The 24277-nt window shown below is 48.1% G+C and overlaps 1 protein-coding gene across 1 annotated transcript in view; it reads left to right on the top strand.

Moving 5' to 3' along the window:
- Window positions 1–8487: 8487 nt before the first annotated feature.
- Window positions 8488–24277, top strand: part of SLC8B1 (solute carrier family 8 member B1) — a 36166-nt gene continuing 20376 nt past the window's right edge. Inside the window, exons 1-9 of the mRNA XM_003789956.3 lie at window positions 8488–8871; window positions 9015–9198; window positions 10363–10600; window positions 20276–20428; window positions 20519–20571; window positions 20710–20767; window positions 20890–21016; window positions 21097–21264; window positions 22422–22529. Coding sequence (XP_003790004.1) covers window positions 10445–10600; window positions 20276–20428; window positions 20519–20571; window positions 20710–20767; window positions 20890–21016; window positions 21097–21264; window positions 22422–22529 — 823 coding nt within the window. The 5' untranslated portion in view covers window positions 8488–8871; window positions 9015–9198; window positions 10363–10444. The remainder of the gene's footprint in view (window positions 8872–9014; window positions 9199–10362; window positions 10601–20275; window positions 20429–20518; window positions 20572–20709; window positions 20768–20889; window positions 21017–21096; window positions 21265–22421; window positions 22530–24277) is intronic.

Below are 24277 nucleotides of genomic sequence, written 5' to 3' on the forward strand. Positions count from 1 at the left end.
CCGCAGGTTGGATCACGTGACTGCACCCAGCCGCGGGTGGGGCGGAGCGAGGACAGGTAGGGCGGGGCTTGTGCCGACGCTTTCCGGAGTGGGCGGGGCCCACGTTAAAGGGCCCTGGTGCTCCCTTCCACCTATGCATACTATCCCCGCACACACACTTTGCAAATTTTCAAACCACGAGAAATATCCCGAGAATAGTAGAATAAATGCCCACATACTCCCGTCAGTTGCTAATATTTTTTCACATTTACATAATCTCTATCTGTTCATATAATTTTGCTGAACTATTTGAGAGTTTATTGAAAACATTGTGACCTGTCCAGCCTAAACACTGCACGGTGCATTTCCTAACAGTCAAGGCATTATCCTGCATAATGACAACACCATAATAACACTCAGAAAATGCATCTAGTATTGTATTTTACCATTTATTTAATAGCGTTATCTAATGCAGAGTTTTTATTCCAAGTTTTTCCTGTTGATCCCAAGGGCTCTTTTTTCTTTTATAATCCATATCTCACACCATGCACAAGCATAAACTTGTAACTGATCAGAATCTCAAGGTAGAGCACGAAACTTTGCAGTACTGACAGAAAACATGAGGGCGGGGCGCGGTGGCTCACGCTTGTAATCCTAGCACTCTGGGAGGCCAAAGTGGGTGGATTGCCTGAGCACACAGGTTCAAGATCAGCCTGAGCAAGAATGAGAACCTCCCCCAGGCCCCCCCCCCAAGCCCCGCCACCTCTAAAAGTAGCCAGGCATTGTGGGGGGCGCCTGTAACCCCAGCTACTGGAGAAGCTCAGGCAAGAAAATTACTGGAGCCCAAGAGTTTGAGGTTACTATGAGCTATGACTCCACAGCACTCTACCAAGGGCAACAAAGTAAAACTCTGTCTCAAAATAAATAAATGAATGAATGAATAAATAAATAACATGAGTTAATGGCTCCATAACTTGTGTCCAGTAAGAGGCTGTGTGGTAAAATGCTATCTACAACCCCAAACCCAGGTGTAACCAAAGATTAATTAATGCATTTGATTACATAATTAAGATTAAACTAGGGCAGCACCTGTGGCTCAAAGGAGTAGGGCGCCAGCCCCGTATACCGGAGGTGGTGGGTTCAAACACGCCCCTGGCCAAAAACTGCAAAAAAAAATAAAAAAAGGTTAAACTACAGGGAAGAATAGGTGACCAGGGAGGCAGAGACTGAAGTGATACAGCCATAAACCAAGGACTGCAGGCAGACTAGCACCTGGAAGGGCAAGGAGCAGATTTTCCTTTGGAGCTTCCAAAAGGAACTTGCCCTGGAAATACCTTGTAATATTCATTCTGGACTTCTGGCCTCCAGAACTGTAAGAAAACACATCTCTATTGTTTTAAACTTCCAAGTTTGTGCTAATTTTTTACAGTACCAATAAGAAACCATTATACTCTCTCTATTATGAACTCTGTTTTGCTCACTTTGTAATGCACAGAACAGTACCTGGCTGTCAACATTTGTTAAAGGCACGGGTTCTATGAACCTGCTGTCCCCAGCCTCCTTGGCTGCATACTGGTATCAGTCAGTGGCCTGTTAGGAACCAGGCTACAGAGCAGGAGAGTGAAGCTTCATCTGTATTTACAGCTGCTTTCCAGCACTCCCCTAAGCGTGCCTCTGTCAGATCAACAGCAGCATTAGATCTCATAGGAGTGAGAACTCTGACATAAACTATTCACTTGAGGGATTCAGGTTGTGTGCTCCTTATGAGAATCTAATGTCTGATGATCTGAGCTGGGGGCTGAGGCGACTGCAAATGTAATGAAAGTAATGTGCTTGTATCATCGCAAGACCATCCCCCACCCCATCTGATGGAAAAACTTTCTTCGCTTAAACTAGTCCCGGGTGCCAAAAAGTTTGGGGACCACTGTTATTGTTCTGAAACTAGGTAGCAAAATGCCTTGCCCAGAGTAGGTGCTATTAATTAATTATCCAGAGAAGATACCCAGGGATCTGAACGTACAGGCTATTTGGGGGGCTCAGTCTGGTTTTTCTCTGCTCTTGGCGCCCCTTTCTGTCTGGAGGGAGGCCAGGGGATGGCAGAAAGTTTGCTGTTGGATCACACTCTATAGAGAGTTTTCTCTGACCATTACCAATTTTCCGATTTTCCTAATACTATCTGGACATCCAACAATCCAATTCTGGGCACTGCCTACCTAAAGTCAGCCTTTGATCCCACAAGTTAAAGAACTAGGTCCTGCAGACTGCTCCCACCTCAGATGCTAGCTGCAAGTCTCGGGCCACCTGTACTTCCAACCAAATTGGCGGTAAATTTAATGAGTTGCCATAGTCTCTCTGCAGATTCGATAATTTTCTTGAATGGCTCACGGAACTCAGGAAGGCACTGTATTTATGTTCACCCACTTGTTATGAAGGATTCAATTCAGGTATAGCCAAATGAAGGAGACACACGAAGCCTGGCACTTGGGGGTGTGTGAAGCACCCAGGTCCTCTGTAGGTGCATCTCACCTGCCAGTACCTGGATGTGTTCACCAACCCAGGAGCTCTCTGAACCTTGTTGGTAAAGAATTTTTAGAGTTCACTCTCCAGCTTCTCCATCCCACCAGAGATTGTGGGAGGGGCTGAAAATGCCAAAGTTCTCATTATTGGTCTTTCTAGTGAACAGCCCTATCTTGGGGGCTATCTAGGAGCCTCAACCCAAGTCTCCTCATTAGCATAAACTCAGGTGTGCTCCAAAAGGTCATCATATAAATAATAAAACAGGCTCGGCGCCTGTGGCTCAAGCGGCTAAGGCGCCAGCCACATACACCTAAGGTGGCGGGTTTGAATCCCCAGCCCGGCCCGCCAAACAACAATGATGGCTGCCACCAAAAAATGGCCAGGCGCTGTGGCAGGCGCCTGTGGTCCCAGCTACTTGGGAGGCTGAGGCAGGAGACTTGCTTGAGCCCAGGAGTTGGAGGTTGCTGTGAGCGTGATGCCACAGCACTCTACCCAGGGGGATAGCTTGAGGCTCCGTCTATAAAAAAAAAAGATTTAAATAATAAAACAAGTCAGGAGTTCGAGACCAGCCTGAGCAAGAGCGAGATGCCATCTCTAGAAAAAAAAAAAATAATAGCTGGACGTGTGGCAGATGCCTATAGTCCCAGCTACTTGGGAGATTGAGGCAAGAGAATCGCTTGAGCCCAAGACTTTGAGGTTGTTGTGAGCTATGACACCATGGCACTCTACCAAGGGTGAGAAAGTGAGACTCTGTCTCAAAAAACAAAAAAATAGTCACTCCTGCCTGGGAGCTGAGTGGGTGGCTCACACCTGTAATCCTAGCACTCTAGGAGGCCAAGATGGGAAGATCACTTGAGCTCAGGAGTTCAAGACCAGCCTGAGCAAGAGTGAGACCCTGTCTTCTCTAAAAATAGAAAAAATTAGCAGGGTGTTGTGGTGGGGGCCTATAGTCCCAGCTATTCAGAAGGCTGAGGCAGGAAAATGACTTGGACCCTAGAGTTTGAAGTTGCTGTGAGCTAGGCTGAGGCCAGGGCACCTTAGGCTGGGGCAACAGTGAGACTGTGTCTCAAAAAAAAAGAAAAAGTACTTCTATCTTTCAAGGGTTTTAGAAGCTCTGTGTGAGGAACTGGAGACCAAGACCAAATATTCAGTATTTCTATCACAGTTCCCAGCCCCATGGCCCGCTCTAAGGGGGTCACCCTACAAACACCTGCACCTAATCTTCTTTCAACCAGTAGAGGGAACTGTGCTTACTGTCCTCCTGGAAAAGGAAAATACTCTGCCCTCTTCTAGAGTGTGAGGAGCAGGTGGCAGAGAGCCTAGGAGGGCTGGGAACCTTCTGGAAACCTGTCAAACTCAATCATGATGGCGTAATAACAATAATAAGAGCTGGTATTAACTGTGCACCTACTGTGAGCTAGCCCCTGTAGACTGAGGGAAAGGGCAGTGAATGAGATGGACAAAAATTCCACCTTCTGTGTAAAAAGAAAGCAACAAATTGAAAAAAATAATAAAAGCTGTTTGGCTCCTGTAGCTCAATGGTTAGGGCACTGGCCATATACACCAAGGCTGGCAGGTTTGAACCCGGACCAGGCCTGCTAAAGAACAATGACAAATGCAACCAAAAAATAGCCAGGCGTTATGGCGGGTGCCTGTAGTCTCAGCTAGTTGGGAGGCTGAGGCAAGAGAATACCTTAAGCCCAAGAGTTGCAGGTTGCTGTGAGCTGTGACGCTACTGCACTTTAGATAGTGAGACTCAGTCTCAAAAATAATGATAATAATAAGAATAATAATGTCAAATGGAAATAAATGCTATGAAGACGACAGAGGTAGGAAATCTGGATGAGGAGGAGGAGGAGGAGCCAGCTTTGAGAAAATCTTGGGGAAGAGGGTCCCTAGAACAGTGAACAGTCAATACAAAGGCCCTGAGGTAGGAAAGATATGGACATTGTCAGAAGAACAGAAAGGATAATATGGCAAGGGAGCAAGTAGGGGTGTGGGAGAATGAGATAATGGAGTGGTCCCTGATTTCCTACAAAGTTCCATTTATTTATTTATTTTTGAGACAGAGTCTCACTATGTTGCCCTTGGTAGAGTGCTGTGGTGTCACAGCTCTCAGCAACCTCAAACTCTTGGGCTTAAGCGATTCTCTTGCCTCAACCTCCAAGTAGCTGGGACTACAGGTGCCTGCCACGACTCCCAGCTATTTTTTTGTTGCAGTTGTCATTGTTGTTTGGCAGGCCCAGGCTGGGTTTGAACCACCAGCCCCTGTGTATATGGCTGGTGCCCTGGCTACTGAGCTACAGGTGCCAAGCCTATTTATTTATTTATTTTGAGGTGGAGTCTCACTTTGTCACCTAGACTAGAGTACAGTGGTGCAACTACAGCTAACGTAACCTCAAATTCCTGGGCTCAAGCAATCCTCCTGTCAGCCTCCCCTGTAACTGGGACTACATGCACCACCATGCCCAGCTAATTTTTCTATTTTTAGTAGAGACAGAGTTTTTCTGTGTTGGTCAGGCTGGTCTCGAACTCCCGACCTCCAGAGATCCTCCTGCCTGGGTCTCCCATAGTGCTGGGATTACAGGTGTGAGCCACCATGCTCAGCCCACAAAGCAGCTTTTCAACACTTCAAGGGTTCCATCAGGCACACTCTGTACCCCAGGTGAGCTGGGTATGAGGAACATTGCAGCCCTTCCCACCCTTTGGAAAGGAATCTCTCCCCTGGTATGTTAAAAGACAATATTGCAACAAATTTTGTTTTAAGATCTCAGCTGGCTTTATTGTGATTCTAGAGTCCTGCATCACTTCATTCCATAAAGCAAATATTCCAATGAGCTGAGAAGAGATTGGCATTATAGACAAAAAAGAGGCTAAAGAAAGCAGAAGACAGGGAACGAAAAGCCAATGGGACATAAGGACTTACAGGTACTTTCCCCGTAAAGTCATAAGGATTAAAACAGAGGGAGCTTCATTATCGTGCCCACCAAAGATTGAAACTGCCCTGTTTGGGAAATTGGGCTGTGTTTCTCTTCTAATTTCCCTGGGCTCAGTTTCAGTTTGGTGACATGAAAAACCTCAGCGTGGGTAACTCCATTTTGATTTTTAGTCTATTCTGTTGGGGCCTAATGCAGGAGGGTAAGCCAAAACTACAGACTCCTATTATGTATAATTTTTATTAAATCACAGCAAGTGATTAACAAATGATAGCAATGACTGTCTTTGCTATTGTTCGTTAATCACTTACTGTGAACACTTTCTATCACAGAATCCTAATAGCTGCCTGAGAAGTTCCCACTATTACTATCCCCATTTTATAGATGGGAAAACTGAGGTTCAAGCAGGCAAAATGACTTGTCTAGGTCACACAACTAGGAAGAATGAGAACCAAATTTGAACACAGTTTGTCAGCACAATGGATGCTACCCATTGTTGTCACCAGGGGGGGTGCACTTCACAAATTCCTGTGTCCCACTCCAACCCTCCTATCCTGAGGGTCCTTGGCCAAGGTGATGTCATATCATTCTGTTTCAGTTTACTCATCATCAAAAGGGCTTATGTGACAGAGCTGCTAGGAAGGATTATGGCCCATAATCCTAGCACTCTGGGAGGAGGAGGCAGGAAGATTGCTTGAGCTCAGGAGTTCGAGTTCATTTTTTCCCTACTAAAAACACAGGGAAAAAATTGGTTGGGCATCGTGATGGGCCCCTGTAGTCCCAGCTACTTGGGAGGCTAGGGCAGGAGGATTATTGGAACCTAGGAGCCTGAGGTTGCTGTGAATTAGGCTGAGGCTGTGACACTCTAGCCTGGGTAATAGAATGACATTCTATCTCAAAAAACAAACAAACAACAACAACAACAAAAGACCCTGGCAAAGCCCCTGAAACTCAGTGGGACTCAGTCAATGTTACTTGCCAACACTGATGCCTTCTAAGCATACTGTATTTGTCCAAGGTGCTCACAGGGAATTCCAGGTGACACGTCTCATTGGTATTCGGTTCACATGCCCATTGTGGACTAGTAAGTCACCAACCAGAAGCAAGGGCAATTGGCACTGTCGTTAACCAGACACGATAGGGCAATTGTTAATGGCGTGAAACTTGTTTATAAAAATTGGATCATTTTTGTTATACCCAATTGCATCACTGTCAAGGGGCCAGGTGGGGAGGGAAAAGCACTTGGGGGAACATAGCACCTGCCCCAAGAATTGCATTTTCCACAGACCAGCTGCTGAAAATGCCTGTTGTAACCTGAAACCAGTTGTATCTAATAGTTACTGAGACATCTTGCTACAACTCTAAGAGTGGTTTTACCTCCACTGTCATTCACCTAGGAGGCTTCCAGCTTCCCTAAACCTTATTAGTGCCAGTGAATTTCATGTAAAAACAAAACATTTTGCCTTTTTTTGTTCTCTGGACATGCCAAAGACCATGCATCCTGTCTGTGCATATGCCAAAATTGCCCTTCTTGCCTCCCATGCAAAATGTTAAATTTAGATTTATCACTACATTTTTATTTTTACTTTGACAGGAACATGGAGTTGGAGATGCAGACAGGTTTGGGTTCAAATTCCAACTGCATCATTTGCTTGCTGTGTGACCTTAGGGAATATGACCTCACCTCTCTGAGCCTGGAAGAAATGGGAGCCTTTCCACACTGCCCCTTAATGCCACCACCTGAGTCTTCAGTTTGCTTATGATTGCAGGCAAAGTGCCCCTGGCCCTTGGGGTCTGTCCAAGGATCCCTCCTTACAGCCAGTTTTTGAGGTTCCCATTGTCCAAGGCCAATAGCTAGGCTGAAAATAAACACCCTGAACTCAGTCAGCACCAGATGCCCCAGTGCATGGCCTTAGACTCCAGGGGTGGAGTGGTGCAATTGTAGACTTGTAGTGGAGTGGTGCAATTGTAGCTTCTTGTAACCTCAATCTCCTGGGCTAAAGCCATCCTCCCACCTCCTCAGCCTTTCAAAGTGCTAGGGCTACAGGTGTGAGCCACTAGCCTTTCCTTCTGCTGGCGGTCCAGGAGTGGGGAAGGCAGGCACAGGGACTGGACCTGAGGGCCATAGGAATGTGAGTGTCTCCTTCCAGGCTACTCCTGCCTGCAGCCCCACTGCCATCATCTAGAAAAATTAGCAGGGCATGGTTGACACATACCTGTAGGCCTAACTACTTGGGAGGCTGAGGCAGGAGGATCACTTGAGGCCAGGAATCTCAGGTTGCAGGGAGTTATGATGATCCCATTACACTCTAACCTGGGTGACAGAGTGAGGATGATCAGAACATCCCACAGAAGGTTGGGCCAGGAAATGGGGGAGCAGGGGTGATATATCCCATCACTAACTCTCCACTCTTGCCCTATTTTGCCATATTCTTCTTTGGATTTTTTTAGACAAGGTCTCACTCTGTTGCACAAGCTAGAACTCCTGAGGTTCAAAGGATCCTCTTGCCTCAACCTCCTGAGTAGATAGGACTACAGGCTTAGGCCACCATGCCCAGCTAATTTTTTATAGAGAAGGGATGGGTGAGAGGGGAAGGTGGGGTCTTGCTATATTGCCCAGGTTGGCCTCGAACTCCTGGCCTCAAGGAATCCTTCCACCTTGGCCTCCCAAACTGCTATAGTTACAAGTGTGGGCCACTGTGCCTGACCCATATTCTTTTAAAATCAATGTTCCTAGAGGGAGGAATGCTGAACCCAATTGGGAACCTCACATAGAGGCCATTTCAGGCAAGACAGCCAGAATATTCGTGGGTAGAGAGGGGCCATCTGCACCTAGGTCTTCTCTACTACCTCTTCTCACCATTCATTACCAGAAGCTTGCCACTCAGCTTCCAAGCAAAAGTCATAGATGGGGGGAGTGAGGCGCTGCCCAAGAGCTTGTGCCTTTAAGGGAAGGGGCGGGGCGCCAGGTGGGGGCGCAGCAGGAGGGCGTGGCTTGGTCATGGGCGTGGCCGGGCAGGATGAGCGGGCAAAGAGTGCAGGACTACCCGGGGGTAAGATCCCAGACACTGCAACGGGCTGGGCGCCCGGGTTAGTGGCTGTGGGGGCGGAAGGTCGGGCGGCTCAGGCCGGCGTCCTGGGATTGGGAAGGCCGCGAAGCCCGGCTGAGTCGAGTTTCGGAGTTTGCGGGTTCCTGGCCCCGCCCGAGGTAAGCAGGAGCTTCCTCGCCTGTCAGAGTGCTGCCGGAAGACCTGGGCACCCCTGAGTCGAATTCCTCAAAATCCGTCCCAGTGGGAAACAGCACCGAGATGTTCTCGGAATCTGGTCCTTAGGAAGCTCAGCCCTGATTTCCTGTCCCTGCCCCTTATCGGATTTGCAGAACTTCCGAGCCCTTGGCACAACTACAGGCGTACAGAAGGCATTCAAAAACTGCTCACTAGTAAGTACGTGAAAGAATTTGGCGGCCAACAGAGACAAGACACATGCTCATCCCCATGTATTGGGGACATCAGGAACGCAAACATTTATTGAGCTCTTACTGTATGCCAGCCACCTCAGCTCTCATTTGTGTCCATTTTATAGATGAGGAATCAGAGGCTCAAAGAGGTGAAGTGACCGCCCCAAGGTCGTTCAGATAAGTGGCTGAAACTATAGGAAACTAGGAGTGTTCGGTTTCAAGTTGGTGCCAAGCAGGGAAACATCGACTCCTCTTGGAGTCATTCAGGAGAACCGCTGAAAGAGAAGAGCTGTGTCTTCCTGTGAACAGGTGAGAGGTTGAAATGTTTCTGGGACAGGCGCCTTCTGCCTCCTCCTGTCTTTCTCTCCTCCGCCTGTTGTCCTGTCTTACTCCTCCCCTCCCCACAGGCTGCCAGGACCTTGAGAAATGTCTGCACAAAGACAAAAACAACAACGTTGTTTTATGGGTTTTCGTTTTCCCCGTTGCAAAAATAAATAAATACTCATCGTAGCAATATGTAAAAAAGCCAAAAGAAGAAATTCAGTTTGCCAAGAACTTTTTTCCCCTTCAGTTTAATTTTGAAGCCATTTTTGCCCTGGTGTTAAGGGAAGAGACAGATGCTAGACACAAACCCAGCTCTGCTGCTAAGAGGCTGTGCGACTTGGAGCAATTCTCTTCCGTCTGAGCCGCCATTTCTTCATGGGAATAGCTGTTGACTTTGTGACCTCCTTGCTATGTGACCTAAGGCAGGTTACATAACTCCTCTGAGCCCCATTCCCTCCTCTGTATGGCAGGGACAATAAAATCTCCGGAATGGTTCTGAGGACTCAATTAGGGTGTCGTAGTGCAATGGTTGAGTGTGAGAAGACAGACCTGGGTTCACCTCATTGGGCCTCAGTTTGCTCATCCGGAAAATGGAAATAATAATAGTAGCTCCTCCCTCAGCATGTTGTGGGGATTAAATGAAGTCATCCGTGTCAAGTGGTTTGCTCCATGGTATATAAGACATAGATCAACTGTGTTATTAGGTTCCTTAAAATGTGACAGGCTGAACTCCCTGCCTCTGAAACTGGTGGCCCAGAAACCAGGTCTACCCCCAGAGGTATGTTTTCTTTGTTTCAAGAGGCCTTGCCCAGTCCTTACCACTGCCCACTTCCCATATTTATCTCAGGCTGGCCACAGAGGCAGGAGTCTCTGAACCCCATCCAAAGTCCCTAGACCCTTCCAGAATTGACATTCTGGTATCAGGGAGATACTTAGGAAGAAGGACATTAGATGTGTATAATGCTGAGTGAGCAGAGCCTGGGGTTCCTCCCACATGACTCTGTGCAGAATGTGGATTTCTACATCAGCTTTCCTATGCTGAGGGGAGGAGGGAGGGCAGTTCCTTAGCTGAAAATTTTTTCTGGCCCCTCTCACTGGGTCCAGAGGTCTTCAATGACATTATTCTCGCTTCTCATCTCCACCCTGCAGGACACTGGAGCCACCAGCCATTAGGAACTGAACTACCATAGTAGAGGAAGTGGACAGTGAGGCCCAGGCCTTGTGGGGGCTGATGGCCGGCAGATGGCTGCATCTGGACTGGGTGCAGAGTTTGCTCTGTGTGCTGCTGATGGTGGAGACAGTGTACGGAGCCAGGGGCCTGTCTACAGGGGCCCACCTTACCCCCCAGTTTCCAGCTGTAGGTGTGAACAAGACCCCCGTAAAAGATGTGAGTATCTACGAGGGAAGGTGGGGTTGGGTGGGGGTATATGCCTCCACTGGACAAATATTTATTGAGCATGTACTATGTGCCAGGCACTAACACTGGGAAATATAGACAAAAATCACTGCTCCCAAGGAGCCCCTTATCTCCTGGGCAGACAAAAAAGATAAAGAAGTAAACATAAATCTCAAGTGGTGGTGTTCTAAGTGCAAAAACATAGGTACAATGACTTGGGGGAAGATTGTGAACATTTCTTAACTGCTTCAGATGGGATGGTCACACAGCTTCTGTGAGGAAGTGTCTTTGAGCCAAGGCCCTGAATGGAGAGAGAAAGCCACCTATACAGATATGGGAGGGCTGCATTCTGGCCCAAAGGAACAGCAAGTACAAAGGCCCCAAGGCAGGAGCAAGCTTAGCATATTTCCCCTTAGTGTGGCCCACAGCAGCCAGAATGGCTGGAACAGGGGATGTGAGAGGAAGAATGTTAAGAGAGGAGGGTGGAGAGGTAGCAGTGGCCAGATTACAAAAGGCTCTATAGGCTGGGAGTAGGAGGTGAGAATAGTCTATGGGAAGCCAATGGAGGTTTTTAAGCAGAGGAATGTAGACAGCTGATCTCTCTGGCTGCTCTGGGAAGAATGGATTGAGAGGGGAGAGGATGGTGGCAGGAAGTACAATGTGGAGGTTCCATCAGGCACCCAGGTGTGTGATGGTGAGGGTGGGTGATGGGGAAGGAGTGGTGGGAGTTGAAGTAAATGTTGGAGGCATAGTGAGCAGGACAAACTGATGGCTTAGAGGGAAGAGTGTACTGGTGGGAGGAGGAAGGGAGTCACAGAAGGCCCTAGGTTTCTGGCCTGACTAGCTGAGGGTCTGGTGGTGAGTGACTTGAAGGGGAAACTTGTGGGGCAGAACAAAGAGCACGAGAGTCAGAGGCAAGGGGGCTTCCTCCTGGGCACAGGGAGCTTGCATCATTCTAGCAGATGTTTGTGAGGGGAGGAGAGGTCACAGCAGATCCAAAGTGGAAGAATGAAGGAAGGAGACTGCCCACGCTGACCCCCAGGAGCCTCTGCAGCTGCAGAAGGCTGCACTACTGCTGTGTATTCTTTTTGGCAGGGATTCCAACTCAGCCTGATGGGCTGAGGGTGTTTAGCATGCACACTGACTTTACCAGTCTGCAGAGTGCCTTCAAGTCCAGTCTCTGAGGCAGACAAGCAGGCAATTAAGCCCATTTTGCAGATGGGAAAGTAGTTTGTGGTTACTGTGATTATAAAATTAAATGCTGCCTCTTTGGGGGTATTCCTTGGGGGCAGGAAAACTGGGTGATCTGTGGCTTGTGCCAAATAATCTCTCCAGGTCATTGAGTACTTAGGCCAGCACTGTGCTAGGCTCACCAAATCCTCCCCCAGACCCTGGAGGGGGCTGTGATTATCTCTGCTATAGATGAGGACACCAAGGTTCAGGGGAAGTGAATGTGGCCATAGAGGAAGTGGCGAAGCTAAAATGTGAACTCATGGCAGCCTCATGCCGAAGTCCTTCCCCTCAACTCCACTGCCTCCTAGGCAGATGGGGGCAGCTGCCCTTCTAGAAGTTTCTCACCATCCAGGGAGCCTGCAGGCTGGGAAGGGCTTCCACCTCTTGCTTTAGCTCCTTTGTGAGTCATTCATTCACCAAGTGTTTATTGAGCACCTATTGTGTGTGGGGGTGGTGGTGGCAGGGACCAGATAGATAGTCCCTGCCTTCATGGAGCTCCCACTCTAGTGGGGGACATGGATGAGAAGCAACTCAACAAACCCACAGTATAATTTCACTTGGAAGAGAGGAAAACAGAAAACAGAACAGGGGGATAGTATGGAGAGATGAGGAAGGTGTAGCTGCTTTGCCTTGGGTAGCTTGGGAATTCCTTGACAGACACCCGAAGGACTTATGAAGATCAAGATTTAAGGGAGGAGAGTCTAGGCTGAGGGAACAGCAGATGCAAAGGCCCTGGGGCCGGAGAAGAATGGCAGATTGCGTAAGTAGAATATCGAGAACAGTGAGCAAGGAGGTAGGAGGGGGGATGAGGCAGGAGAGATAACAGGGGCCAGATCACTAAGGGCCCTGTGGGCCACTGTAGACTTGGGCTATCAGTAGGCGTAAAATAGGAATGTGGGGAGGAGTTAGAGCACAAGAGGGATATAATTTAAGCTTTGACAAGAATCCCACTGGCTGCCTTGGGAGAACCAGCTGTAGGGGCAGAGGCAAAGAGCAGGAGCTATCCTGGATAGCACAGCTATCCAGGTGACATGGTGGCAGTGGCCTTGGGAAGAGGTCTGGCTGGTGATTTTTTGTGAAACAGTAGGAATGGGAGCCACCCAGTGCCCAATGCTCTAAGCCAGGTGGGCCAAATGTGGCCTCAGTGGACTTGGGATAGGTCTAGCATCAGACCACCAGGGTCCAGGATATCAAGGGGACATTTTTGGGGAAAGAGGAAGAATCTAGAAAAAATTCCCTTCTTAAGACAGATACGGTGTAATATGGTGTAAGAGTGTAATATGGTCAAAAAAGGCTGGCCCTTTGGGGCTGCCTTAGAGGACTGAGGGGCCAAAACAGTAGGTACAGGGAGCTCGGTTTTCCCTTCCGGAAATAAAGGAGTAATTACAAGTTAATTTTCCTGAGCACTGACTATGGACCAGGCAGTCTTCTAAGTACATGAATTAACTTATGCAGTCCCTCATTTTAGGGTCAGTGTCACAACCCACAGGTCAAATTTAGGTCAATGCTGGCTTTTGAACAGCTCAGGAACTAAGAATGGTTTTTATATTTTTAAATGGTTGGGCCAAGGTAGGTGGATTCCTTGAGCTCACAAGTTTGAAACCAGCCTGAGCAAAAAGCGAGATCCCATCTCTACTAAAAATAGAAAAACTGAGGCAGGAGGATCACTTGAGCCCGAGTTGGAGGTTGCTATGAGCTATGATGCCATGGCACTCTACCCAGGGTGATAGCTTGAGACTCTGTCTCAAAATAAATACAGAAAGAAATGGTTGGGGAAGAAAATGAACATTATTTCATGACACATGAAAGTTAAATGAAATTCAGCTTTCAGCGTCCAAAAATACAGTTCTGTGGAGCACAGCCCATTCCCTTTTGGATCACGGGCCGTTGCCTTTTCACAGTACAATAGCAGTCGAGTGGCCCATGGAGGAAAATATATATTTGACCCTTTATAGAAAGAGTTTGCAGGCTCAGTGCCTGTAGCTCAGTGAGTAGGGTGCCAGCCACATACACCAAAGCTGGTGGGTTCAAGCCCGGCCCAGACCTCCTAAAAAGAACAATGACAACTGCAACCAAAAATAGCTGGGCATTATGGCAGGCACCTGTAGTCCCAGGTACTTGGAAGGCTTAGGCAAGAGAATCACTTAAGCCCAAGAATTTGAGGTTGCTGTGAGCTGTGATGCCATGGCACTCTACCAAGGGCAACATAGTGAGACTGTCTCAAAAACAAAAAAGAAGGAAGGAGGGAGGGAGGGAGGAAGCAAAGAAGGAAGGGAAGGAAGGAAGGAAGGAAGGAAAAAGTTTGCCGGCTCTGTGCCTGTAGCTCAGTGAGTAGGGCGCCGGCCACATACGCCAAGGCTGGGGTGTTTGAGTAAACAACAATGACAACTGCAACCAAAAATAGCTGGGCGTTGTGGCAGGCACCTGTAGTCCCAGCTACTCAGGAGGCTGAGGCAAGAAAATCAGTTAAGCCCAAGAGTTTGAGGTTGCTGTGAGCTGTGATGTTATAGCACTCTACAGAGGGTAACATAGTGACACTATCTCAAAAAAAAAGAAAACTTTTGCCAACCCCTGCCTCATTTCATAGAGGAGGAAACTAGAGCACAGAGAAGTTAAGTGACTTGTCCAAGGTCATACTGCCATAAGTAGGGAACCAGGATTTGAACGCTGTCAGTGTCCTCCCAGAGCCCTCAGCTTTTAACACTGCACCATCCAGCCTTGCTGAGCAGAAGCCACATTACTGAGATACCTGTGGGAAAATGCTGGTTAGTTTTCTGCTCCTGTGTTGGCATCCTGGTGGCAGACATGAGATTCTCCCTATTCTGTTCAGCACCTGAACGTTTGAAAACCTGTGCCCTTTGGTTCTGGCTGCAGGCCTGGGGAGATGAGGGGGTGTCCAGATCACATCTACAGCTTCTCTCTGGGGCCTGATTAAATGAAATTAAGAAGGTGAGCATTCTTTGAAGGTATTATAATGTCCCCGTTTCACTGACTTAAACCAGTGTATTATTCTCCTGTGCTGCTGTAACAAATTACTGTGAACTCAGTGACTTAAAACAACACTAGTTTGTCATCTTATAATTCTAGAGGTCAGAAGCCCAGTGAGTTACACTGGGCTAAAACTCAAGCTGTTGGTAGGGCCGCCTTCCTTCTAGAGACTCTGGGGGAGACTCCATTGCTTTCTTTGCCTTTTTTTTCTTCTAGAACTCACTTGCCTTTCTTGGTTTGCGGCCTTCTCTTCTGTTTTCAAAGCCAGCAGCATAGCATCTTCTAACACTTCTCTCTCTCTCCCCCTCTCTCTTTCTCTCTCTTTGTCATCCTACCTCCTTCCTTTTCTGATTGTCCTTCCCCCCTCTTATAAGGACCCTTGTGATGATATTAGACCCACCAGATAATCCACAATAACCTTCCCATCTCAGGATCCTCAGTTTAATCACACTGGCAAAGTTCCCTTTGCCCCATCAGGTAACATATCCACAGGCTTTGGGGATTAGGACATGGACATCTTTGGGGACCACTGTTCAGATGACCATAGCCAGCGAGGATGATCTGAACTATGACCCTACACTGCCTTTCCTGTCCTGACTGCATGTGCATGGGAAGGTGACTTTGGCTGCAAGTAATGACAGTCAGGGAGGGCATCTTGATTATAAAAGCCCAAGCCTTTCTTGCTGGGCACTAACTAACAAAATGAAAAAATTTTAAGTGCTCTATTGATGTCCTAGTTGTTCTATTATTTGGCTTCTTCACTGACTCAAGGTGGACTTCAGTAGTCTGTATTGAAGTACAGGAGAGGCGATGGAAGATATGTGACCTAAGGCAACAGTGACCAGAGCAGGTTTGATGAAGACCATGCTAAAAGTGAGGAAACCCAGGCCCGCAAACATCAAGGGGCTCGCTGAAGGCCTCACCAAGACCTGACACAAGCCTGGGTCTCAAACCCAGGACTCTAACTTCTCAGCTGTCCCTGCCTTCCACACCAGTCCTGCTGATGGTCCGGGGGCCAAATCAGGTGCACCAATTTGTCTGGCTGCTGTGGTTTCTTTTCTTTTTTTGCAGGGTGGAGGGCTTGTTTTTTGCTTTATTATGTGCATAGCCTCTCAGCAAGGCCTGCACCTGACAGTTCCCATAATTCTAAGCAGCCCTTGTGGTTTTAAACATTCATGTGACCTGCCAGGCCACCGAGGTATGGTGTTTGCAGCTCTTTCCTGTCCAGCCTCAGCTCCTCTCCAGGGTCCCTGGGACAGAGTTAGTAGGAAGGTGATCAGGAGGGGAATGGAAAGAGAGTGAAAAGTCACCCAGCCCAGACTCAGAGCAGCACCACCTTAATTTTGCCATGACTGGATAGAGAGCAGACCTGGGGGTTGGGATGTCTGCCTGGGGGCAAGATGTGGCAAGCTGAGGCCAGATTTGGAGGAGCTGCCCTGCTGAGTCACTCTGTTGCAGCAGAAGAACACAGGGAAAGGGGGCGGTGTCTCTGCTCAGTTGGGCAGGAGGTTGGGAAGAGGGACCTCTGCCTCCCTAGGAGTGTTACTGGTAATTTTTAGGCAGAGCCGAGTTTGACACCACCTAGCCATGGTTGGCTGTGTGCCCTTGGGCAAGTTACTTTTTCTTTCTGGGCCTCAGTTTTCTCATCTGTAGGGCGGAAATGACAATTGTGCCAACCTCCTAGTTCTCTTATAAAGACCGAGTGAGTGAGATGATGCTCAGAATGGTGTCTGACAAAACAGTAAGGAGGACCTACTATGTGCCTGACACTGTGTGAGACTTTGGTGGGAAGGTGTTAAACGATCCTATGATCCTGCTGACAACTGGGTAATTTTAAAACATGGTCAGTGCTTAGAAGAAGATGTAGGGTGATGAGCCCCTATGACAACTGGGAGGGGAGTCCAGCCTAGGCTGGGAGGAGTCAGGGAGGGCTGCCTGGGGGAAGCCTCTTGAGAACTAAAAATGAGAAGATGAATGTGGATTAACTGGAGGGAAAGGAGTGGTTATCAGAAGGAACAGCCCACGCAGAAGGCAGATGGCAGCTCGGAGGGTCTGGGCAATGCAGAATCTGAGAGCTGACCAGACCAGCTTGCCTGGAGAGTGACCCGGGCAGAGGACAGCAGGCACAATAAGGGGGCAAAGGAGGTGTCTCCAGCAGCCAGAGGAGGGGCATTTATAAAAGACCTCTTCTTGGAGGTGGGAGGCCAGATGGGCAGTTCTGTGGCTGTTGTCTGTGCCAGTGGAGGTGGAAGGAAGTGCTGAATTCAAGTATATAAGAGATAAAAACTTAAAACTTAAATGAAAATATTGCCACTGATATTCCCTGAGCACCTACTAGCTGCCAATTCTGTGTATCCATTTTCAGACGTCTGAATATCCATGCTCACAGAGCATGTGTATCCATTTTCCTTATCCACGGCATGTGGGTCTCATTGTCCCCATTGCTTGGAGGATAAAACTGAGGTTAATTTATTTGACCATGATCACTTGCCTAGGAGGACTAAAACTAGGATTTGAACCAGGCAGTTTGATTACAGAGCTCAGTGTAGGGGGCCGTTGTCTCTCCCAGTACTATTACTGTGATCATGTTCTCCCCAAAAGAGGAAGTGATGGTAAGCAGCCTGCCTGGTTCCCTGGACCCCCTTCCAGGGTCCTCCCTCCTTGGTGGGTGGAATCCTCGTCTATAAGCAAGCCCTGGGGTGACCTTATCTCCCTAGAAAATTCTTGGTCCCCAGCAGAGCCACAGGTCTGGGTTTAGGGCAAGGCTGAAATTCCCCCAACCCCAGTAAGGAAGGAGCCCAGCTTGACTTCTGTGTTTGAGTGGTAGCTGGGGGAAGCGGTAGGGCTGGGGAGGCATGAGGGAGTCTCAGAGCAGAAATCTGGGATGTGCACTTGCCCTTTCTTGGTGGGAACAGTTGCTGGAGTTTCCCAGGACTGAGTTAGGATGGACACACCAAACACTCCCGCCTCAGGTGCAAACTTTTTGATATAGTACAGTGGTATTACGTACGTTCACATTGTTGTGCAACCTTTACCGCCATCCATCTCCAGAACTCTTCATCTTGCAAAACTGAAACTCTGTCCCCTTTAAAAACTAATTCTGCATTCCTTCCTTCCCCCAGCCCCTGGCAGCCCCCATTCTACCATCTATCTCTGAATTTGAAGCTTCTTGGTACTTCATATAAGTAGAATCACAAGTACTTGTCTTTTTATAACTGGTTTATTTCATTTAGCATAAAGTCTTCAAAGTTCATCAGAGTTACAGCATGTGTCAGAATTTCCTTCCTTTTTAAGGCTGAATAATACTGCTTTGCGTGTGTATAGCACATTTTGCTTACCCATTCATCCATGATGGCACTTGGGTTGTTTCCAGACCGTTTTTGACTATTGCAAATAATGCTGCTGTGAGCATGGATATTCAGATGTCTTTTTGAGACCCTGTTTCAGTTCTTTGGGGTCTGTACCCAGGAGTAGAATTGTTGGATTATGTGATAATTCCATTTTTAATTTTGGGGGCAAGTGTCATACTGTTTTCCACAGGGTGGTACCATTTTATATTCCCACCAACAGTATACCAAGGTTCCAGTTTCTCCAAACCCTCATCAACATTTGTTATTTTTTGCCTGTTGGGAGTTTTGTTTGTTTTAGAGACAGTCTTGCACTGTCACCCATGCTGGAGTGCAATGGTATGATCATAGCTCACTGCAGTCTTGAACTCCTGGGCTCAAATGATCCTCCTGCCTTAGCCTCTTGAGTGGCTGGGACTATAGGTACCTGCCATGCCAGTCCCCTGCCCCCCGCCCCCAGCTATGTTTTGTTGGTTTGTTTGTTTTTTGTTTTTGAGACAGTTTCACTTTGTCACCCCCAGTAGAGTGCCTGGTGTCATAGCTCATAGCAACCTCTAACTTTTGGGCTCAAGCAATTCTCTTGCCTCAGGTTCCTAAGTAGCTGGGACTAGAGGCAGCTGCCACAACACCCAGGTTTTTTTTTTTTTTTTTAAGAGATGGGGTCTTGCTCTAGCTCAGGCTGTTCTCGAACTCATGAGCTCAGGCAATCTGGCCACCTTGGCCTCCCAAAGTGCTGGGATTACAGGTGTGAGCCACCGCGCCCAGCTGATGTTTTAAACTTTTCATAGAAACAGGGGTCTTGCTTTGTTGCCCAGGCTGGTATTCAACTCCTGGCCTCAAGTAAGGCCTCAACTCCTCTCACCTCAGCCTCCCAAAGTGTTGGGATTACAGGCATGAACTACCAAGCTGGCCTTCTTCTTCTCCAACTTTTGTTCAAAAGTTTTGTCAATATCAACTTACACCCTTTAGATGGCTACTATCAAAAACAAATGACAACAAAAAAATTAAAAAGCCAGACTAGGATAGCTTCTGAATAGTACTTTTCACTTCTAGAATTCTCTCTGGCAAAGTGTCCTCATGTGTTTTCAGAGAGTCATGTGGAAGGAAGTTTGTTTTTGATTACTTTGAAAAATTAGACACATCCAACACCCACCAGTTACATATCACCCACAGTAGGAAATACTCTGCTGCTATTGAAGACCTGCAGTGATAGCTGGGTGTTGTGGTGGGCACCTGTAGTCCCAGCTACTTGGGAGGCTGAGGCAAGAGAATCACATTAAGCCAGAGTTTGAGGTTGCTGTGAGCTGCGACTCCATGGCACTCTCCCGAGGGTGACATACTCTGTCTCAAAAATAATAATAATAATAAATAAATAAAGACCTGCAGTGGGGCTGGGGAGGGTGCTGGGACTCTAGAGCCTGGGACTGCCTGGGTTCCAACTCTGACTTTCCCACCAGGTGGACCCTGGGACATGTTCTCAGTCTCTGTATCTATACAATGGGCACAGTCATAGCAGCTTCCTCACAGGATTGATGTGCAGCATAATTGATATACATTTTAAGCTCCAAGCACTGTGCCTGCCATGTAGAAATCACTCAGTATGTTTCTATTTATATTATATGTGTTAATGCATATTTTATGTACTAATGTATGTTATTAATATATATGTGTATATATGTTAAGTAGTAAAAGCAAATTGTAGGAACAAGAGATTTAGGATGGACCCATTTCTGTGAGACAAAACCAACTGTATAATAAGGGCGTATGTACAAATGTAATTGAACTGAGAAATGTCTGTAAGGATATGCTTCAAACTAATTATGGTGGGACCACAGGGGAGAGGTGGGATTAGGGAAGGCAGAGATAGGAAGGGGGGATTTAGAAATCTTTATATATATATATATTTTTTTTAAACAAACATGTATTCATGAATTACTTGTGTCGAGTTCAAATACAAGTTTATTATTAAAAATAAAAGTACACAGGTAGCCCTGGGAAGAATGGGGGCCTTGGAGATCAGGCTGAAGGGAAGTGATGTTTAGCTGCTTAGATGGGCCTGGCCCAGACACCCTGATGTGTCTTCTCCTCCTTCCTGCAGTGTCGAGATGTGTGTAGCCTGAATGCCTCTGACCGCTGTGACTTCATCCGAACCAACCCTGACTGCTACAGTGGAGAGGGCTACCTGGACTACCTAGAAGGCATCTTCTGCCACTTCCCTCCCGCCCTCCTCCCTCTGGCTGTCACCCTCTATGTGAGGCCCTGTCCCAGGGGAGCTGGTGAGAGGGGCTGGTAGCCCAGGCTGGTTTTAACTCCTCCTTTTCTCCCTGGCTACCCCACCCAGGTTTTCTGGCTGTTTTACCTGTTTCTGATTCTGGGAGTCACCGCAGCAAAGTTGTGAGTTTGACCTTGGGCTTGTGTCCAGTCTGTATGTGGGAACACAGAGTACCAGGAGACTAACATTCGTGAGCCCAGGAAGGATGGGGCAGGGGGCCAGTCACTGTGGGGGTGCTTACCATCTGCTTTTCTCCGTAGTTTTTGTCCCAATTTGTCTGCCATATCTACCACCCTCAAGCTATCCCACAACGTGGCAGTATCCTTCTGTCCGGCGTCTGCACCCTATAGGGAGGGTGGGCAGTAAGGGAGGCTAGAAGCGGGGTGGTGGCTCCTGGCCCAGGAAAGGCTCCTATGTGCTGTGGCTGCTGCACTGACAAGTCCTTGACACATTGTCCCCATGGTGTCACCTTCCTGGCCTTTGGGAATGGCGCACCTGATATCTTCAGTGCCCTGGTGGCTTTCTCAGACCCACGCACAGCTGGCCTGGCCATTGGGGCACTATTTGGTGAGAGCAACCCTGGTTGGGGCGAGGTGGGTGGCAGGAGGGAGTGCAGGGGTGACTGAGCTCTGACGCCCTCTCCCTAGGTGCAGGTGTGCTAGTGACAACAGTGGTGGCTGGAGGCATTGCTGCCCTACACCCCTTCACGGCTGCTTCCAGGCCCTTCCTCAGGGACATCATTTTCTACATGGTGGCTGTGTTTCTGACCTTCACCATGCTCTTCCGTGGCAGGGTCACACTGCCATGGGCCCTGGGTAAGCAGCATGGTGTTAGAGTAGGGGCACCAGGGCTGATGGATGAGAGAAATGTGAACAGTGGCCCATAAGGAGTTTAATTTGATTCTAAATGACAGAATCCCTACTCAAGCCAGCTTGAGCAAAAAAGGGAACGTGTGGTTGTGGGGGATAGGGTGGGGGCAGGGGGTGGTATTCAAAAGTGTTACGATTTCCAGTTTTAAGAAGCAGTATAACTGGGTGTTAACTCAGGCCACCAGCAAACAGTCCATTCAGGTGGCTCTAGGGGTACAAATGAAGGGACAGTTGTACAGAGGGATAAGGAGACCAGTAAGGGTCACTGGGATGCTGAGATACCTAGGGATCTGCAATCATGGGAGCTGTCACCACCGCAGCCCCCAAAGTGGAAGGGGCTGAGGCAGAGGTGCCAGAGCCCAGGAAGGGCAGGAGGCCTGGTCACAGAGGAAGAACATCAGGGAGGCAGTGGGGAAGAGATACCCCAGCTCTCTCCTGCTGCTTCTGATTTCCTGCAGGGCTCCCATTACCTGCACCCAGTTGTACCCTGAGCTGGGTGACACCGCCATCTGCAAGGCTCAGGGCACTGAGTGGGATGCAGACCCTTAGCACTTGAATAAGGGCCCAGAGATCACACTGTGCACCTGGCTTCACTTTCTTTTCTTTTCTTTTTCTTTTTTTGAGACACAGTCTTGCTCTGTTGCTCTGGGTAGAGTGCCATAGTGTCATCATAGCTCACAGCAACCTCAAACACTTAGGCTCAAGTGATCCTCATGCCTCAGCTTGCTGAGTAGCTGGGACTACAGGCGCCCGCCACAATGCCTGGCTAATTTTTCTCTTTTTTGCAGTTTTGGCTGGGGCCAGGCTTGAACTCGCCACCCCTGGTATATGGGGCCGGTACCTTACTCCTTGAGCCACAGGTGCCGCCCCCTGGCTAATTTTTCTATTAAGGCTTTACTTTCTTGATTGCAAGAGAGATAGGCAGGAAGATGGGCCCTAGAAGAAGGAGGATCACAGGGTTCAAGGGGTGCTGTTCACCTGCTAGTACTAAGTGGCTGGGCCGACAAGAAAGCCGCCGCCAAAAAACAATAGAACCACCTAGCCTTGGTCTCTGGGCCTCCATCCAGGATGCCATGTGGTGATAGGCTGTGCCCTGTCTGCAGGTTACCTGGGCTTGTATGTGTTCTATGTGCTCACCGTGATTCTCTGCACCTGGATCTACCGATGGCAACGCAGAAGATCCCTGACCTTCTCCATGCCTGGAACTCCAGGTAAGGGTCTGCACGAGGGCCCCGAGAGAGTCCCCGTGAGTTGTACTCTGTGCCCTTTAGTCTACCATGTGGCTCCTGGAGCTGTTGCTACTGGCCCCACCGTACCCGTCTCCCATTCATGCTTTTCCATGGTCCTTCCTCCCTCCATGCTCTGCTATTGCACTTCTTGTCTCCTGTGTGTCAAGGTTACTGTTCCTCCCCTGTCCTGTTGGCAGGCCCATCTTCCTGAGAATTGGTACTGCCCACATGCCTCATATTTCCTGCAGCCATAAATCCAGACACGTTCATACACACAAATGCATGCACACACATAGACAAACACACAACACACGTGCATTCACACAAATACACAGCACTCGCACATACAAAACACATACATAGACAAATATTTGCACATATACAAAACTGTAACAAATGTACACAAATATGCACACACACATCTAAATACATGTACATACATGCACAAATACCACCCACATACACACATAGATATAGTCACTATGTACTTACTGTCTGTTAGGCACACGTATCGTTTTATCCATTCTTCTCAGTAATGCTTCTTTGAGGTAGGGTTTATTATTGTCCCCTTTTATGGATGAGGGAACAGACTCATGGAGATTAAATCCTCCCAAAGCTGGAGAGCTGGGGAGGGGCAGAGCCAGACCCCAGGCCACTCCTCTGTAGCGCCAAAGGTCACAATTGCTACAAACCATTCTGTTGTTAATTTGTTTATATGTCTGTCTATTAGACTGAGTTTCTGGATGGCAGGACTGTGTCTCATTTCCTTTCACATCCCCAGAGCCCTGACATAGAGTAGCTGCTAGTGACTCTTCCTCCAGGAAGGCTGCATGATTTTTCTCTCTTTCTCTTCTTTGTTAACCAAGCTTTCAGAGTTAGCACATGTCTCCCTATAGTATTTTCTGGACCCATCACAGCTAATTAGATTAGAATGAAAAGCGAGGCCTAGAGAAGGGCCGAAGACCATACAGAGGCAGAATTAGGGATTGAATTGACTCCTCAGTCAAGGAAGACATTTTCCTTTTAGGCTACCCTTTTTTTTTTGGAGACAAGTCTTACTATGTGCCTCAGTAGAGTGCTATGCTGTCACAGCTCACAGCAACCTTAAACTCTTGGGCTTAAGCAATTCTCTTGCCTCAGCTTCCCAAGTAGCTGGGACCACAGGCTCCTGCCACAATGCCTGGCTATTTTTTCTTTTTTTTTGGTTGTAGTTGTCATTGTTGTTTGGCAGGCCCAGGCTGGGTTCGAACCCACCACCTCCGGTGTATGTGGCTGGCTCCCTAGCTGCTGAGCTACAGGTGCTGAGCCTAGGCTACCCTTTTTTTTAAAAACAGGGTCTTGTTCTGTTGCCCCAGATAGAGTGTAGAGGTGTCATCATAGCTCACTGCAACCTCAAACTGCTGGGCTCAAGCAATCCTCCTATCTTAGCCTCTCAAGTAGGTAGGACTAGAGGCATCTGCCATCATGCCTGGCTAATTTTTCCATTTTTAGTAGAGAAGTGATCTCACAATTGTTCAAGCTGGTCTCAAACTCATGAGCTCAAGCGATCCTCCTGCCTCTGCCTCCCACAGTGCTAGAATTACAGGCCTGAGCCACCATGCCATTCTTTATGGGTCCCAGGCCTACAAGCATTCCTGAAGGCTCCTGAAAAGAATTCCAGACTGGGAGAGAACAATAATATGGGTTCCAAATCGTGACAAGTACACCAAAGTCATATGCTCGAGTTATGT

This window comes from Otolemur garnettii, unplaced genomic scaffold, assembly GCF_000181295.1.
Source record: "Otolemur garnettii isolate 467f Iridium unplaced genomic scaffold, OtoGar3 scaffold00038, whole genome shotgun sequence".
NCBI classification, from domain to species: Eukaryota; Metazoa; Chordata; class Mammalia; order Primates; family Galagidae; genus Otolemur; species Otolemur garnettii.